The following is a 16,225-nucleotide window of genomic DNA, read 5'->3' as shown; positions in this document are numbered from 1 at the left end:
AAGAAAACGAAAACAAAATTTTTTTTAATATACGCCCTTATGGTTTTAAGAAAAATTTTTTTTAAAGTCATAAATAATAAATGTTACGGGTGATGAAAAATATCACATCACAACTTAATTTATCTAAAAAAATATTTATTTAAGTAAAAAGAAAAATTTTGAATTCATTTTTGATGTACTCTTAAGTTTCTTATAATTTTAATAATTCCAAAATTTATCATTAAAAATATAAATAATTCAAAAATGAGAAAATACGATTTTTTTTTTTCTCTGACATATAATTGATAATAAACTGAAAAAATAGGATACGCCCTTATGACTAAAAATTTTTTTTACTTATTAAATGTTGCGGTTTGAGCATACGGCTAACTCAACACATCAGTTTGTCTAACAGAGCGTACTCTTTTTGTAATTGAACCATTAGGTACCCTTGAAATAATGAATTAACTGATTTACAATTTTTCATGGCTGTGGCTGGTATACGGTTTGGAATGAACCGCCAAAATTACAAGTTTATATTGATTGTTTCCTAAACATCATGTTACCGAGCCCGTAAAATCAAATTAAAAAATCTGAAAAATCAACCGATAAAGAAATCAAACTTTTTTACAAAAATTACATTCTTGATACCTCCCAAGCGAATCAATTAATTTCGACGTAATGTAAAATGCAATTTAAAATTTCAAAAATATCCGAAATTCAGATGTACTATTAATACAGCGATTAATTTCTGTTTTATAGGACTACAATTCATTAACTATGGATGAACATGATGGTCTCACCGAATTATATTATTTTTCGGATTTTATGCACTATTTGTATACAGAGACGAGTTTCCAAGCCGAATATTTTCAACCATCGGAAGAACTGGAAATTTCGTTAAAAAAACTGGAGCTCCATCAACTTCCTTTGAAAATATGGGAAGTAATATTAACATCAGCACGGAAGTTAGTTTTTGCAGTGATTCGTAATCCAACTACAGAGCAATTTGTTACGATTTTTACTGAGTTGATCATCAGCTTTACTCATTTGCTTTGTAATATTTTAACTTCACAAGCATTATCATTCACATTAAGTAAAATAACATCACCTATATTATCAATTATTTCTATTGTTATCTTTCGTATTATAAAATGGGCAATAATACCTGCATTGCAAGTAGCTAAGCCCAAAATAGAAAAATATGTCGAGTTTATTACTGAACAATTGAAACTTGCTGTTACAAAAATTTCTTTGCCTCAGATTAAAAATAATAAGTAATATCAAACATTTTGAGATTTGTTCAGATGGAATTAAAATTAACAAGCTCTTATGGTTGTCTTATTTGAAAATAAAATAACTGCAAAATTTTAAAACCTCATTTTTTACAGTATTGTTAGATTTCTTATTACTTTGAAAACTTAATTTGCCTTTCATTTGAGTACTCACATGCATTTTCACATATTTTTCATATATATTCATATATATAAATATATAAAATATATGAAAAATTGATGTGTGTACTCAAATGACAAGGTCTCGATGAGTGTAATGTCAAAGTGGGCTCATATCTTTAAAAACGTCAATAGTTCAAAAGATATTCAAAATTGCACTGTACTTTCTTAAATATAGACGTTTTTAAAGATATAAGCTCATTCTGATGTTACACTCATCAAGAGCTTTCATTTGAGTACCTACATGCATTGTTGATATATTTTTTATATACACATATATATAATATATATAAATATATAAAATATATGAAAAATCGATGTGGGTACTCAAATGAAAGCTCTTAATGAGAGTAACATCAAAATGAGCTTATATCTTCAAAAATGTCAATATTTCATAAGATACAAGGTCATTTTTTAATTTTTTAAGTTTGTAAAGATATAAGCTCATCCCGATGTTACACTCATCAAGAGCTTTCATTTGAGTACCCACATGCATTGTTGATATATTTTTCATATATACATATATGTAATATATATAAATTTATGAAAAATTGATGTGGGTACTCAAATGAATGGTCTTGATGAGTGTAACAATTTTTTCACTTTAAATTTTTTAGTTGATCTATTTTCTATTGACAAATTGAATTTTTCATAAACCTAGAGTATTAAATTTTTTTCTTATCGAAGAAATTTAATTAGAAAAAATCTGAGAATTTTCAGTTACCGTATTTTGAAAAGGTCCAGTCGCTAAATATATCTTAATTATTTCACTGCCTGATATTTGCAAAAAATAAAATACAGAAATCGATTAACATAAAATTAAAAAAATTGCAAATAAACAATTTTTTATGTGGGATTCAATTATAAATATACTAAAAAATTATTTGAATTATTTTTAATTTTCGAAATTAGATACATTTTTTTTTTATTTTAGCTTATTTTTCATATCTAATGCCACGTTAAAAAATTTTGAGAATAGACAATAACTTCACTAATTAAATAATTGATTGAAAGAAAACTGTACTTTTTTTTAGTTATAAAAATTTTATTTCCAGAAAGTAAAAGAGTGACAAGATATTTTAAAGATTGATCTGCGGGATCAAGCAGATATTAAATTTCTTATCAAGTGACATTATTTTTTTAGAAACATATTCACATTACTTACCATTACAAATGAGATTTATTATGACAACTGTTATGACTTTTATTATGACAACCAATTTATTTTTTTAGTGTACGTATAGAGCTTATTAAAAAAAAAAATGAAAGATCATCTAACAATCTCTTATTACAATAAAAGGCACACAGAGAGAATTTTATGGTATTGTCAACGATCTTTCTATTGTACTTTTTACAATTTAAATAACGGTAATTCTTACAATTTACCATTTAGATGGTTATATTTACCACTCAATGTAGTTGACTCTAGTATTCTCATAATAAGAACTATTATACAATAATTAAGAATATTAAATTCTTTCAATTGAGTACTGAAAATTAAATTGTAGGATACATTCTCAATTGATATAATTTACTTATTAGAAATCTCATGTATCCAGGTCAGAATATGAATTCATTTTCATAAATTTCAAATAAACGGAATCTTTTTTTAATTATCATTCTCTTGGGTTGTAAAGAACCCGTTTTTTTAACTGTTTTGATATTTTTTTACTCCTTCATTTTTATTGTATATTAATAATATATGCCGTGACTTTTTAATAAGTTAAAATAATATGTAAATTTTTAATAAACAATTATTTGAAAACATAAAAATCTGATTTTTGTTTATATTGAATGTATTTTGTTGTTTTATTACGATTTCCTTAGCGAGTTAAACTTATATAAGGAAAAAAAAATAACCAGTAGAGATTAAATCGGTAGCATCTACCGAACAAAAAGTGGTTTCTTGGACTTATTTCGGACAAGTAAATAATTTTTCTTATGACTTTCAATTTTTTATTTCTTTTTCTAATTTTCAAAAAATTGGTGTTTTTATTCGTGAATATCTGTAACTTTTTGAAATTTAAATTTATAGAAAAGTTTTTTTTAATTTCTTCCGAAATTATTCAAACTTTAAATTTATTTTCATCGTTTTTTTTTTTTTTCTAAAATTGGTTTTAGTTGAATAATTAATATTTTCTAATTTTTCTTTCCTAGTTATCCTGCTAAATTTTAGTAAAAAAACCGATTTTATCATACTACTATCTTGGAGACAACATTTTTCTTATAAATTTTTTTAATTTTGAATAATTTTCAGTCTGATTTTTTTATAGTCGACAAAAAAATTATTTATACAAATTTGAATTTTTCTATCCTGATAAAAGATAAATTTACCACTGAAACTCGTTTCAGTACAATAAAAATTTATTTTAGTCGAAAAAATTCGCACGAAGATTTTATCTTTATTTTATTTTGGGAATGATTTCCATAATGGTATAAAAACCATTACTATATCATTATAAGAATATTTCCTATAATATTGTGGGAATAGTTCCCATAATAATGTAGGAATGGTCCCTATAATAATAGGAACCATTTCTACACCATTAGGGAATCATTCCTATCGTTATGGGAACTGTTTCCATAATTCTGGAAAAATTTCCTATAATTAAGGGAATAGTTTCCATATTTTTCTTTCCGTGTATTCTTAATCTTGATTTTTTGAGAAAAAAATAATGTTTTTCGATTATTTCCATTTGGATTAAAAATAAAAATAGAGATCCAAAACCAACTTTCAGAAAATTTTAAGTAATTCGACGTTTGATATGAAAAAAAAATAAATTTAAAAATAACAATTATCGAAAAGTTCTCAGTTTTTTCCGAAAATCTAAAAAAATAGGGAAAAAACAAATAAATCTAAAAATAACGATAAAGATATGTTTAAATAGTTTTCTCTAACAATTAAATACAGAATTTTCCCCTATAAATTTAATTTTCAAAAAGTTCTAGATATTCAAAAATAGAGCTAGCAATTTTTTGAAAATTAAAAAATAGAAAATTTAAAGTAAAAAAAAATCATTGACTTGTCCGAATTAAGTCCGAGAAACCATTTTTTGTTCGGTAGATGCTACCGATTTTTTGGTCGCGGCAGCCCATTAAAATCGGTAGAGGATGTCGATTAGCAATCGGTAGCCTCTTCCGAAAAAAAAATCCGTAATCTCTACCGATTTTAATCGGTTGCCTCTGCCGATTATTTTTTCCGTTTAAATTGTAGTTTTTTTTAAAGAATAAACGATTACATAGTTCAGAATAATTTCAATTTTTGCTGTTTTTAACTTTTAATTTTTAAAACATGTAAATTATTTGTTAAAAACTGTACCATGAAACTAAAATAAATTTTACTTTTTAAAATACTGATCTCTCATGACACTGGAGTCGGCATACATTAAAAATTATTTCAAAATTTTATAATAATGCAATTATTGTAAAAAAATTAAATTAAAGAATTCCACATGTGAAAATTAATAAAAATTACAAGTGAAAATTTTTAGAAGCATTTTTTTATTGTAATTGATTTGTTATTAAAATTTTTAAAATTGACAGCTGACGACTAACTTCAGTACTATGATCTCTACGTTAAAATTTACATATTAACCATGTATTTGTTTATTGTTTTAAGGCTAGGCAGTAAGACATGGATTTCTTGAAATTTTATTTTTTAATTTCTTTTAGAAAAATTTTTAAATGAACTTTCACAAAGTTTTCGTAATGGCGCTACATTACGTTAAAAACAGTAATTTTTGGAATTTTTTTTTCGTGTAAATAACTTTATCTCTTTTCACAGGCTGAAGACTTGCCATCAGCTGTAGATTATGATATGGATTATATTGATGAGCCTAGTCAGGTAAATATGGATTTTTGTAAAAGAATTTATTGTGCTTATATTTTAATCATATAAAAATTGAAATACTTACGTTGTCTTCACTGATTACTATCCCGGTATTTTGCATTTAAAAAAATTTTTTTAAATTTAGTATTGAGTTAAATAGATGAAATAATTATGATCGAGTGTAATAATAACTCAAAAGTAAATAATATCGTAAATTTGTGATGGAAAGAAAATCGTTATAAAAAGCTTGTGATCAAAAATATTCAAAGTTCATTAGTAATCACCTATAATGAGATGTGCTCTTTATGTAATTTATTTATTTTTGATCTTAAACCAATATTATTCATACATGCGGTAAAATTTAAATACTTCAATTCATCGTATCGTGAGAACATGGTTTAACAACATCTCTTCTCTTTAAATTTTATTTACAATTTTGTTCCTTGGTCGTTATATTGATGAATACAATAAAAAAATGTAATTAATTGTTCTTTTTTTTACTTACAGTATTATGATAAAAGAAATTGCACTGATCATGATTATGAAAAAAACCCTCTGTGGTTGCACGACTATTACACATGGAGAAGCATTATTGATGACACTAACACTTGGAGCTGAAGAATCACTTACCTGGAAAACTATAACTGCAATCCTATCATTGATTAATACGTTATTTCAAAACAATGTAGTTCCTGCTTCAAAGTATAAGATATTTCAAACACTGCAGTTGAATGAAAATATAGTAGTATATCATCCGTACTGTGACGAGTGTTTCTGTTATTTCGGTGCTAAGGAGAAATTCGATAAGAAAAATTTGGTATGCGAAATTAGCAATAATAATGGTATCGATTCAGATATTGGTTATTTTTTGACGTTTTACATCTCTTTACAATTAAAATCAACATTAGAAGACCCTGAAGTTCAACAAGTTGTAATGAAGCGTTTCCAATGCAATCAAAAAAAGAGTCAGAAAATGATTTGCACAGTATGAGTGATGGTCATGTGTATAAGAAATTATCAATGCAACTTAATTCTCCTTCGGATAAATATAATTTCACGTACACCTTTAACACGGATGGGTGCCAACCATCGAAGTCGAGCAAACTTTCGATATGGCCTATATTCGCTTGTATTAATGAGTTACCGTCAAAATTACAGTCAAAACATATGATTATGACGGGACTATGGGTTGATAAAAAAGAACCAGACATGTTACTTTTTTAAAACCGTTTGTTGATGAAGCTAATAAATTATCCGATGAAGGTGTCAAATGGAAGTTGGGAGATCAAACAATAACCAGCAAGTTTATTCCACTGTGTGCTGTGACTGACTCCGTTGCTAGATGTAAAATCCTCAACATGAAGCAATACAATGGGACCTACGGTTGCACATTATGTGAACATCCAACACAACGTGTCGATAACAATCTAAAGTTCCCAATATCCACTAATGTCCCAAAATCTCAAACTGACGAGTCAATCAAAGCAAATATGGTACTTGCGAGTGCGAACGAATATGGTAATGATATTATGGGTGTTTGGGGACCATCACCACTGATGAATTTAAATTATTTTAATTTAGTTGATGGAATGTCACCAGACTACATGCATGCCCTTCTACTAGGTGTAGTAAATCAGCACACTGAAATATTGATATCGTCATTTGGTGAAGAGTACTATGTTGGTAATCCAAACCAACTTGAAGCAATAAATAAAAACTCCTAGATTTTAAACATCCCAGTTGCATAACGCGATCACCAAGACAGTTAACCGAAAGAGATATGTGGAAAGCAACAGAATGGCGCTCATGGCTGCTTTTTTATTCCGTAATCTGCCTCAAAGGAATTCTTCCTCAGAAATATGTAAATCATTTAGCTCTTTTGGTAGAAGCAGTATGTATTTTACTTAGCAACAAAATTACAAATGATGACCTAAAAATAGCTGAAACTCTAATTATCAAGTACGTAGTATATTATCAGGAACACTTCAGTGAAAAATCAATGACATATAATGTTCATTTACTTACTCATATACCGCACAGTGTTTTTAACTTAGGACCGTTACAATTCCACAACACTTTCATTTTCGAAAATGAAAATCATTTCTTATTACTATTACAAAAGAGTCCTAATAATATAAGTATTTAAATTGCAAGGCGATATTTATTCAAGAAAGCACTATTGCCGTTGAAGAATAAAATAAACTTAAGTGAAGAATTCTTCAAGTTTTGTGAGAAAAATTTAACAGGACACTTAAAGAACACTTTTGAAGTGAATGGTTGTATCTTGATTGGGAAAGGAAAAAAATATGTTTTGAATTCCAAAGAGAGAAGATTTGTGAACAGATCTGATGAATGCAAGTCATTTAATAGATTTATATACAATAGTACTCGGTATACATCGAAAACTTATCGTCTATGCCAAAAAGTAAATGATTCTGTAGTACTATTGAAAGATGGTAAAGTAGGCATAATTCAAAACATTTGTTATTTTAATTGCAGTGAAAATGATAGAAAATTATTTATTTTTATAATGAAGTTGTGATGTTGAAGAAATATTATAATTCATCAAGCGATGTAATCGTTCACCATATCGAAGAATGTTCGATCACCAATAATTTAGATTTTTGTGAAATAGAAATGATTGTAAATCCGTGTATTCTTACATTTACACAAAATAAGCATTTTGTAATTTTCATTCCGCAGGGATGCCACGGAGATTAATTTAATGTTTATATATTTATATTAATATTGTAGTGATGGATTCAATAAATATAAAAAATTAAAGCTGATAGAGTACAAGTAAGATGTGACGATTGAAACTTATTTTAACAATTTTTTATTCCATCAAATATTCTAAATTTTTGTATACTGTGTTGCATCTATATTTTCGTATAGCTATAACTTTTTAAAAAAATTACGAATCAAGATGTTTGATTTTTAATTTTCGTGTTTTAAATGCAGTTTTTCCGAGAAAAAAAAACAATTTTCAAAAGTCAAATTCCAATAAATTTGTAGTTTTTTTTTAAGCCGTTGATTTTCCTAAGTTTACTATTTTTAAATCTGAATTTTTATTGCCTCCAAGTTATGCTAACCAAGTGAATTCGAAACCGCTCGGTTTGCATGTAATTAAACAAGAAGTCAGTGTACTCCGAGTCTTACGAAGATAATTGTAAAATTGAATAAAGTTTTATTTGATGATACAAAATAATAAGTTAGTTTTACTTCGAGAAACCTACAGTTTTTCGCAAATTTTGTTTTTTTTTTTTTTTGTGCATTTAAGAACAAAAAGTTAAATACAGGGACACCCTGATATGTCAGTTATTTAAAAAATTTTAGCAATTTTAAAACTATCAAATCCAATACTTTCAAAGATTTTTAACTTTTTTAGAGATGGGTAAAAGAATCGATAAAAAGCTGCAATTTTTATTATGTGATTGACAGAAATGACAACGTTTTAGCCTATTAATGAGGGTTTTGGGTCAAAAGTAATCAATTTGGGATGAAATGATCAATACATTTGTAATAATTTCTTCCAACTTAGTTAGAAAATTGAAAATTAAAAATAAAATGAAAATAACTATCTAGATTCATAAAATTTGAAAATGTATAAATTGGAAATGAGAACTAGATAACAAAATAATTGAATTATTAAACTTTGAAAATTTTTTCGAGAAGTAAAAAAAAATTTTGATTTTAAAAATTGAAAATTACAAATAAAATGAAAATGAGTATCAAAATTATATTTAAACTTGGATTATATATGTATATATAGAAGTAATATAAATTTTAATTAATCACCTTAATAAGTAATTGTATTAACATACACTTTTTCTTCAACAAAAAACTTTTAAGCCTAAGAAAACAAAAATTTTTTATAACAAAATTTTTTTTCTTAGAATTTAATTTTTTGGTAAAAATTGAGGATAGTTTTTGTAGAAACTACAAAAATTTTCTGATGGAAGTATTGATGAAGTCTAAAAACTCTAAATAATTCTTTTTATTCCCATATTATTTATCTGTTAAAAGATTCACTAACAAATAAGAACTCTGAATATTTCTTTTAAAATGATACTGATTATCTACTTAATATCTTAATAACTCAGAATAATTCTGAATAACTCTTCCAGCAGCCGCACACATTTTTCATGGAAAGCTTTAATTACTCATAAAATCTCTGAATAACTTTTTCCGAAGCCACACAACTTTTCTACGATAAGCTTAATTAACTCTTACTAACTCTTCTGGCAGAGTCCCAAATTTTGCAAATACTCTGACTTATTGAGTCAAATAAAAAGTTTTTTTGACTCAATAATACTTTTTCAGAATTTCTAAGAGAATTTAAAAATTTCAGAATTATTATTCATACTAAATAAAAATTTTTTCGAGTTTATTCTGAGAAATTTTTCCACAAGGGATATTAATTTTTATTTATTTATTATTAAATTTAACAAAATTTAATTTATGATTTTTTTATTAAATTTAAAAAACTGTTTATGATAAAAAGGGTTAATCTTGATTATAGACTTGATTACATTTTCTTACGGAAAGTAGCCTTTTTCAAATCTCACTTCGTGGTCGCTGGCAGGACATCTTGAAGCACCGCTTGCAATGATTTCTTTGCAACAGTGCTGACAAAAACGAATGTGTAAGCACGGTACACACAATTGATATTTCCCTTACATTACACTGCTCGCAAATCATCAAAACGCTGCCGTCAAAATTTTGCCGAAGTAGACCTTGTTCAAATGGGACAGGCAGATTACAAAAAGGACACTGAATGTTCCTATCTCCTGCTGCATTTCTTATGTTCTCGGAACATTCTCCACACATTTGAGTATGTAGACAGCGAAGACAAACAATCTCAACCGGATTCAAGCTACAAATAGCGCACATCATTTCAAGAATCTCTTCGTTCACAATTAGATCTATAAAAAAATGAAAAGAAACGGAAATAAAATATCAGTAATTAATGAAGATGAAGTCAATGTTGATCAACTAACACTAATTAAGGAGAGTCTAGTGGCAATGATAATATAGTATAGAAAATTAATTGAGGAGATCTTAGCGAAGTTGATAATAAATCAATATACTTTTATTATCAACTTTGCTAAGATCTCCTCAATTAATTTAACTCTTATGAATAATAGTTTATTATTACCATTTTCGATGATGATTAATTGCTGTGCAAGCATTAATTCATCATTGAAAATTAATCCGTTGCAGTAATCCTCTTGCAGATGCATGGTTCTTTCTAAAAATCATCAGCAGAAAGTTCACCTCGATTCAGCAGTGTCCACAATCGGCGTAATAACGTTTTTTTACACATGAATTGTTAGCTCGAGGGAATCGATTAATTGTTGCTGTTGGATTCTGCCGGAGCTTATTTAAATCCGCTTTCATGGTATTCATGTATAAAATATATTTTTCTGGAACAAAAAAAAAAAAATATCTTTCGAATTCTTTGAGCTCGAAAATTGCAGAGATAGCCTATTAGATCAATGTTTTTTTTTTTTTTTTTTTTTTTAACTTACTCATGAAATTCCAAATGGTAGGATTAACTCCTACACGGTTTTGTAGATCTTGTTTTGCCAAAATCCCTGCATTAGTAAACGCATCTGGAGAGTTAAAGAAATTTATCAACTCAGTTACATTAATATACCCATTTTCGATGTAATTAATAAAAGCCTGCAGCGCCAGACAGTTTGAAGGGCTCAAAGCGTTGACCGACTGATTAAACGCATCGGCTACCATATCTTCAGGAAGTAGAGTAAGCGCCATGATTTTCATAAAAATTCTTTTTGATTAATGTCGTGGAAATCGACACCATGATCAATTGCTTGCTGATAAATCATCTAAAAAAATCGATATTGAAGTAAAACTTTTTTATTTAATTTAAGGATGTTCATGCGTAAAAAATGATATTTTAGAATGTTGACAAATTCAATTATGTGATAATTGTCCACCAAAATTTAAAACTCTGTCGATAATTTCAAAAAGTTATGAACAATTTACAAATAAAAATTTAAGATAGAATGAACATGAGAGAACAGTATTTTTTTTTTTTTTTTTTGTATTGAAAATTATATTAATTATATTATGAAAGTTTTATTATCTACTAGTCAATGCTATAAAAAGAATAGTTAAATGTATTATTTGATTCATACAGTTTACTTAATTGTATTAAAACAGTAGTATATCAACAAATAGTTAAAATCTACTTACACGAGCAAAACTGTCATATGTACTAATAACTTCAGCTTGTGGAAAAGCTCTTCGTAAACAATTTTTGAAGCATAAATCCGTATAAATACGTTTAATATTTCCAACACCTAAAAATGATTGACGCAGTTGATTCAATACTTCAACAACCACGTCTGCATTCATGTCTTTCCAAAAATGGTAATCACCGGAAAAGCCTGTAAAATTTTAATAATTCTAAAACTAATTAAGCTTGTATTTTTCCAGTTGCAATAAACGAAAATTTATATATTGCCATCGATGAAATTGAAAACAATGTTCCAGAACATATTATTTTCATACATGAAAATTAATAAACAACCTGTCACTTGTATGAGCTAATGTTAACATTTTATTGATTGATAATATAAATATGATTTTATATTATATTTAAAATTTAAATAATATAAATATAATTTTATGTATTAGTATTAAATAAAAAAGAAAAACAATATCTACTGTGTACTTCATTGATTTTTAATAACAAATAATTTCATTGAATAATAATTTTTAATTAGTGATGATTAATATAATATAATTTTTATAACATTATTTTACTTGCAATAATAAGTTATTATTGTAATGTTTTGTATAAATAAATTTTTCAACACTTCAATTATTAGAGCCAAAAGCTACGCACTCTCTGTTTCATTTAAAGATTTCTGTTTTACCAATTCAGCTGACGTGAAATTTACATTATCAACAGTCATCAGCAATCAATTTTGTCATTAAATTTTCCATCAGTAATACGCATATAATTTAAAAATTTTTTCGAACAATATGTCATTTGATTGAAATTTCAATCGTGATGTAATTTTCGGACATTTAATGTCATTAATGGATGATCGTCTCGAAAGATATTAAATTCTACATTCAATTCACTCTAATAACTATTTTACGATAAATTTCCTCGCTTTCCTTTCTCAATTTTACTTATATTGTTTTTCGTTCCATATTCCACAAGAGGACGTTTCTGGCTCTCTACAAACGCTACAGTAAGGCGCGCGTTTACGCGCGCAAATTTGAATTCTAGTATGGTAACTAAAATATGAAACATAAGTTCTTATTTCAATATTTTCTAAATATCGTGTAAAAATGGCATCTATTGTGGTTCCGTATTTAGTTGTCGACATGTTAGGATTATTATTTAATTGCAGACTAAATTTTTCATATAAAAAGTTACTTAATGGTGTCGAATATTAAAATATCTGAATAAAAACGTTAATAAAACAGTATAAACAAACACGAGGTTATAAAATACATAATAATAATAACATTTAAGAGCAGTGTACCTACAATCTAAAATACAACGCATGTGCACATGAAAATAACATTTCTATAGTGTAAAAGTATAGAATTCCTTTATATCTTTATCTTTTTCTCTTCGATTACGTACATATATGCGTCTTTTAATGTGACATATTATGATTATTGTGATGCTCATATTATTATTATTATTGTGACGCAACCTTGAAATGTTACCCTCACGCGCGCAAAGAAGTTTCACTTCAAAAATTGACATTTAGAAATTTTAAAAAACTACAAATGTAATCTTTTGGAGCAAATTTATTTAAAAAAAAAAATTATAAAATTGTCAAGTGACAGCTAACTTTAATGTCATAAATTATTTCAAAACAGTAGCTATAAATTACAAAATGTCACCCACATAAATCGTTTCACGCATGCGCATTCACACATATTCAATGTTTACATCAAGGAGAATAGAGACCTCTATTTTTCGCGGCTTATATCGAGAGTGATACACACTTGTTTGACGTTTTTTACGCGTTAAATTTCTTCTATCTAATGCATTAGCCTTAATTTAACTAACTTACAAACAAATACTGCTCATAAATAATTAAAATATGTTAAGTGTACAAATAAATTAAGTTCAAGTGATAAAATAGTCTGTGCAAAAAAAGACATTCGTTTAGAAAATTTAACAATAATGAATGATTTATCGTGTAAACAAAAATACAATCTGTTGAAATTTCACTGAACATTTGAATAATCATCACATATAATAATCCTAGAGACTAAGTATATAAATAATATTAATAATTATAGTAATAGCAATAGTAATTGTTATAATTTCAACTGTAAATTAAATTTTAGGTGTCAATATAAGCAGCAATCATGTCGTCGTCAGCTAAATGTCGTAGCTGTGGATCCAATGACATCGAAACGGATCCATCTCGTGGAGACTCCGTATGCACAGCATGTGGAGTGGTCTACGAAGACCAACTAATTGTAAGCGAAACTTCATTCGAAGAAACTTCATCAGGTAACATGATGGTCGTGGGTCAATTTGTAGCAAGCGATTCAACAGGTTCAGCGTCGGGTTTTGGCGGTGGTTACCGAATCAACAGCAAAGAGTCTCATGAAATAACAATTCAGAATGCACGGAAAGGAATAACTCATTTATGTCAGCAATTACATTTAAAACCATACAACATTGAGATGTCGGTGAATTTTTATAAAATGGCCTTAGCTAAAAATTTAACCCGTGGTCGAAAACAAGCCCACAATCACGCAGCATGTGTTTACATAACATGCAGAACAGAAAGAACATCACATTTATTAATTGACATTAGCGACGTACTTCAAATAGATGTTTATGAACTAGGACGTACGTATTTAAAATTTATTACTGCATTTTCTTTGACAATGCCTTCAATGGACCCCTGTTTATATATAATTCGTTATGCGAGCAAACTAGATTTTGGAGCTAAAACTCACGAAGTATCAACAACTGCATCACGATTAGTTACTAGGATGAAGCGTGACAGTATTCACAGTGGTAGAAGACCATCAGGTTTGTGTGGAGCTGCTTTATTGATAGCAGCACGATTGCATGAGTTTAATCGTACACCCAGTGATATTATTAAAATAGTTAAAGTGCATGAATCAACACTACGCAAGCGATTGATTGAATTCGGTGATACTCCATCAAGCGCGTTGACGCTAGATGAATTCATGACTGTTGATTTGGAAGAAGAACAAGATCCACCGGCGTTCAAAGCAACTCGGAAAAAAGACCGCGAGCGTCTACAAAAGTTAGAAAATATCGATGAAGAGTTTGACGATCTGCAAAATGAAATTGATAAACAACTCAGTCAGCACCAAATATCGAGGAAAAGATCCCGTGAATTCAGTAATACTGAAGACATCGAGACAAATCGTTTTATACATGAAAATACCGTGGAGGTTATTCAGAGTTGTTTGGAAGATAATTCCGATAAAACTGACGGAAAATTAAAGAGCAGTAATATTGAGTTGGGACCGGACATAGCCTCGATGGGATTACCATCTTCATTTAACGATTCACGCAATGCTAGAGAAGTAAGTGATAAAATTGATAAATTCAATAATGGGTCAGGTGAGATAGATCTTAATGGATTGGATGATGATGAGTTGGATAGTTATATTTTATCAGAAACAGAAGCTGGCAAGAAAACAGTTATGTGGAATTCTGTGAACGCTGAATATTTGGAATTACAAAAAGAAAAAGAGGAAAAAAGACTTAAAGCTATAGAAGAAGGAAAGCCGGAAAAGAAAAAACGAAGAACTGGAAACAAAAAAAAACAGTCTCTACCAGCTAATACTACTGGCGAAGCTATTGAAAAAATATTGCAAGAGAAGAGAATATCGTTGAAAATTAATTATGATGTTTTAGAAACATTGAAAGTTAATAAGAATAATACGGTGAGTAATAGTAAAAAAGATGCCAATGAAGAAACTGCAAGAAATAGGTTAGATAGTGTATCGGAAAATGAAAATGCTGATAAAGATTCTAAATCAGTGGTGGATATGAGAACTGACGAAGAACATCACGAAGAAGCTGATGCTGAAGAACAAGTTGAAGATGAAGAAGATAACGTAGGCTACGATTACGATGATGAATATGATGACGACGATGATGATGATGATGATGATCAACATTTGTCTGCAAGGAATATTTTAAAACAATACTCGAAAGAAGATGATTTTGATGATTATGCGGATGATTATGAAGGTGAAGAATATTAGATTTTTTTCTTTCTCTACGTTGAGAAAAATTTTTTCAAGTTTTTAATAATCATTTTTTAGCATTATTGCAATAATCAATATTATTTTCCCGTGTAAAAAAAAATCGTCTTAAAATTGTCGTTTGTTTGAGATCTTAAACGTGACACAAACCAAGACTTTTTTAAGATACTAAAAAAAATTCCGAGAGCAGATTTTTGAAATTTGGTTCTCGAATTTGTTATAAAAATAAGACGATATCACAGCGACAGCTCCGGAAAATTATTATAGAGGGTCTTAAAATAATCTAAAAATCATCTCAAAAAAATCTTAAAATAGTCTTGGTTTGTGTCACGTTTAAGGTCTTAAACAAACGACAATTTTAAGACGATTTTTTTAACATGAGTTATTGCATGAATAATTTCCGAATTAAACGTTTTTTACTTCGAATTAATTTTGATCGTGATGATTCCATCAAACTTTTTTTCATTTGTTAAAAAAAATATTCTTAAATTTACGTATCAGTTTAAGAATACAAAGTATTCTTATAAGATTATTGTATTTATTGAATGCTTTAGTAAAATAATCATGGAAACAATTTTGTTAATCCATTGTAGATACTAAAAATCTATTGATATTATAAAACAAAATTTTACTTATCCTAAATAGAAAATAAAAAATATTAAAATTTAATGAGGTAATTAAAATACATCAATTACTT

General features: G+C 27.7%; 3 protein-coding genes across 4 annotated transcripts; 2 read left to right on the top strand and 1 right to left on the bottom strand.

The window, feature by feature from the left end:
* The first annotated feature begins 4,986 nt into the window (after positions 1 to 4,986).
* Positions 4,987 to 8,517, top strand: LOC141526694 (uncharacterized). 2 transcript variants are annotated; one of them, XM_074241762.1, is made up of 2 exons: positions 4,987 to 5,277; positions 5,770 to 8,517. In XM_074241762.1, exons 1-2 carry the CDS (start codon positions 5,246 to 5,248, stop codon positions 6,251 to 6,253), a joined length of 516 nt encoding a protein of 171 aa, XP_074097863.1. In that variant the 5' UTR covers positions 4,987 to 5,245; the 3' UTR covers positions 6,254 to 8,517. Both variants share the same exon structure in this region, with proteins under 2 accessions (XP_074097863.1, XP_074097864.1).
* Positions 8,518 to 9,667: 1,150 nt separating this feature from the next.
* LOC141526773 (uncharacterized) lies at positions 9,668 to 11,636 on the bottom strand. Its single transcript, XM_074241858.1, has 5 exons — positions 11,485 to 11,636; positions 10,922 to 11,114; positions 10,794 to 10,859; positions 10,421 to 10,688; positions 9,668 to 10,187 (listed from the first exon to the last, which is right to left on the bottom strand). Exons 4-5 carry the CDS (start codon positions 10,503 to 10,505, stop codon positions 9,820 to 9,822), a joined length of 453 nt encoding a protein of 150 aa, XP_074097959.1. The 5' UTR covers positions 10,506 to 10,688; positions 10,794 to 10,859; positions 10,922 to 11,114; positions 11,485 to 11,636; the 3' UTR covers positions 9,668 to 9,819.
* A 1,542-nt stretch (positions 11,637 to 13,178) lies between these two features.
* Positions 13,179 to 16,131, top strand: Brf (Brf RNA polymerase III subunit). Its single transcript, XM_074241716.1, has 2 exons — positions 13,179 to 13,539; positions 13,615 to 16,131. The coding sequence occupies exon 2, from the start codon at positions 13,636 to 13,638 to the stop codon at positions 15,526 to 15,528; it is 1,893 nt and encodes a 630-aa protein (XP_074097817.1). The 5' UTR covers positions 13,179 to 13,539; positions 13,615 to 13,635; the 3' UTR covers positions 15,529 to 16,131.
* Positions 16,132 to 16,225: the final 94 nt, after the last annotated feature.

This window comes from Cotesia typhae, unplaced genomic scaffold (genome assembly GCF_013202065.1).
Source record: "Cotesia typhae breed Kobodo isofemale line unplaced genomic scaffold, CoteBio_Ctyphae contig_36, whole genome shotgun sequence".
NCBI lineage: Eukaryota > Metazoa > Arthropoda > Insecta > Hymenoptera > Braconidae > Cotesia > Cotesia typhae.
Note: the sequence above shows the minus strand (reverse complement) of the source record. Positions and strands in the feature narration are given on the sequence as shown.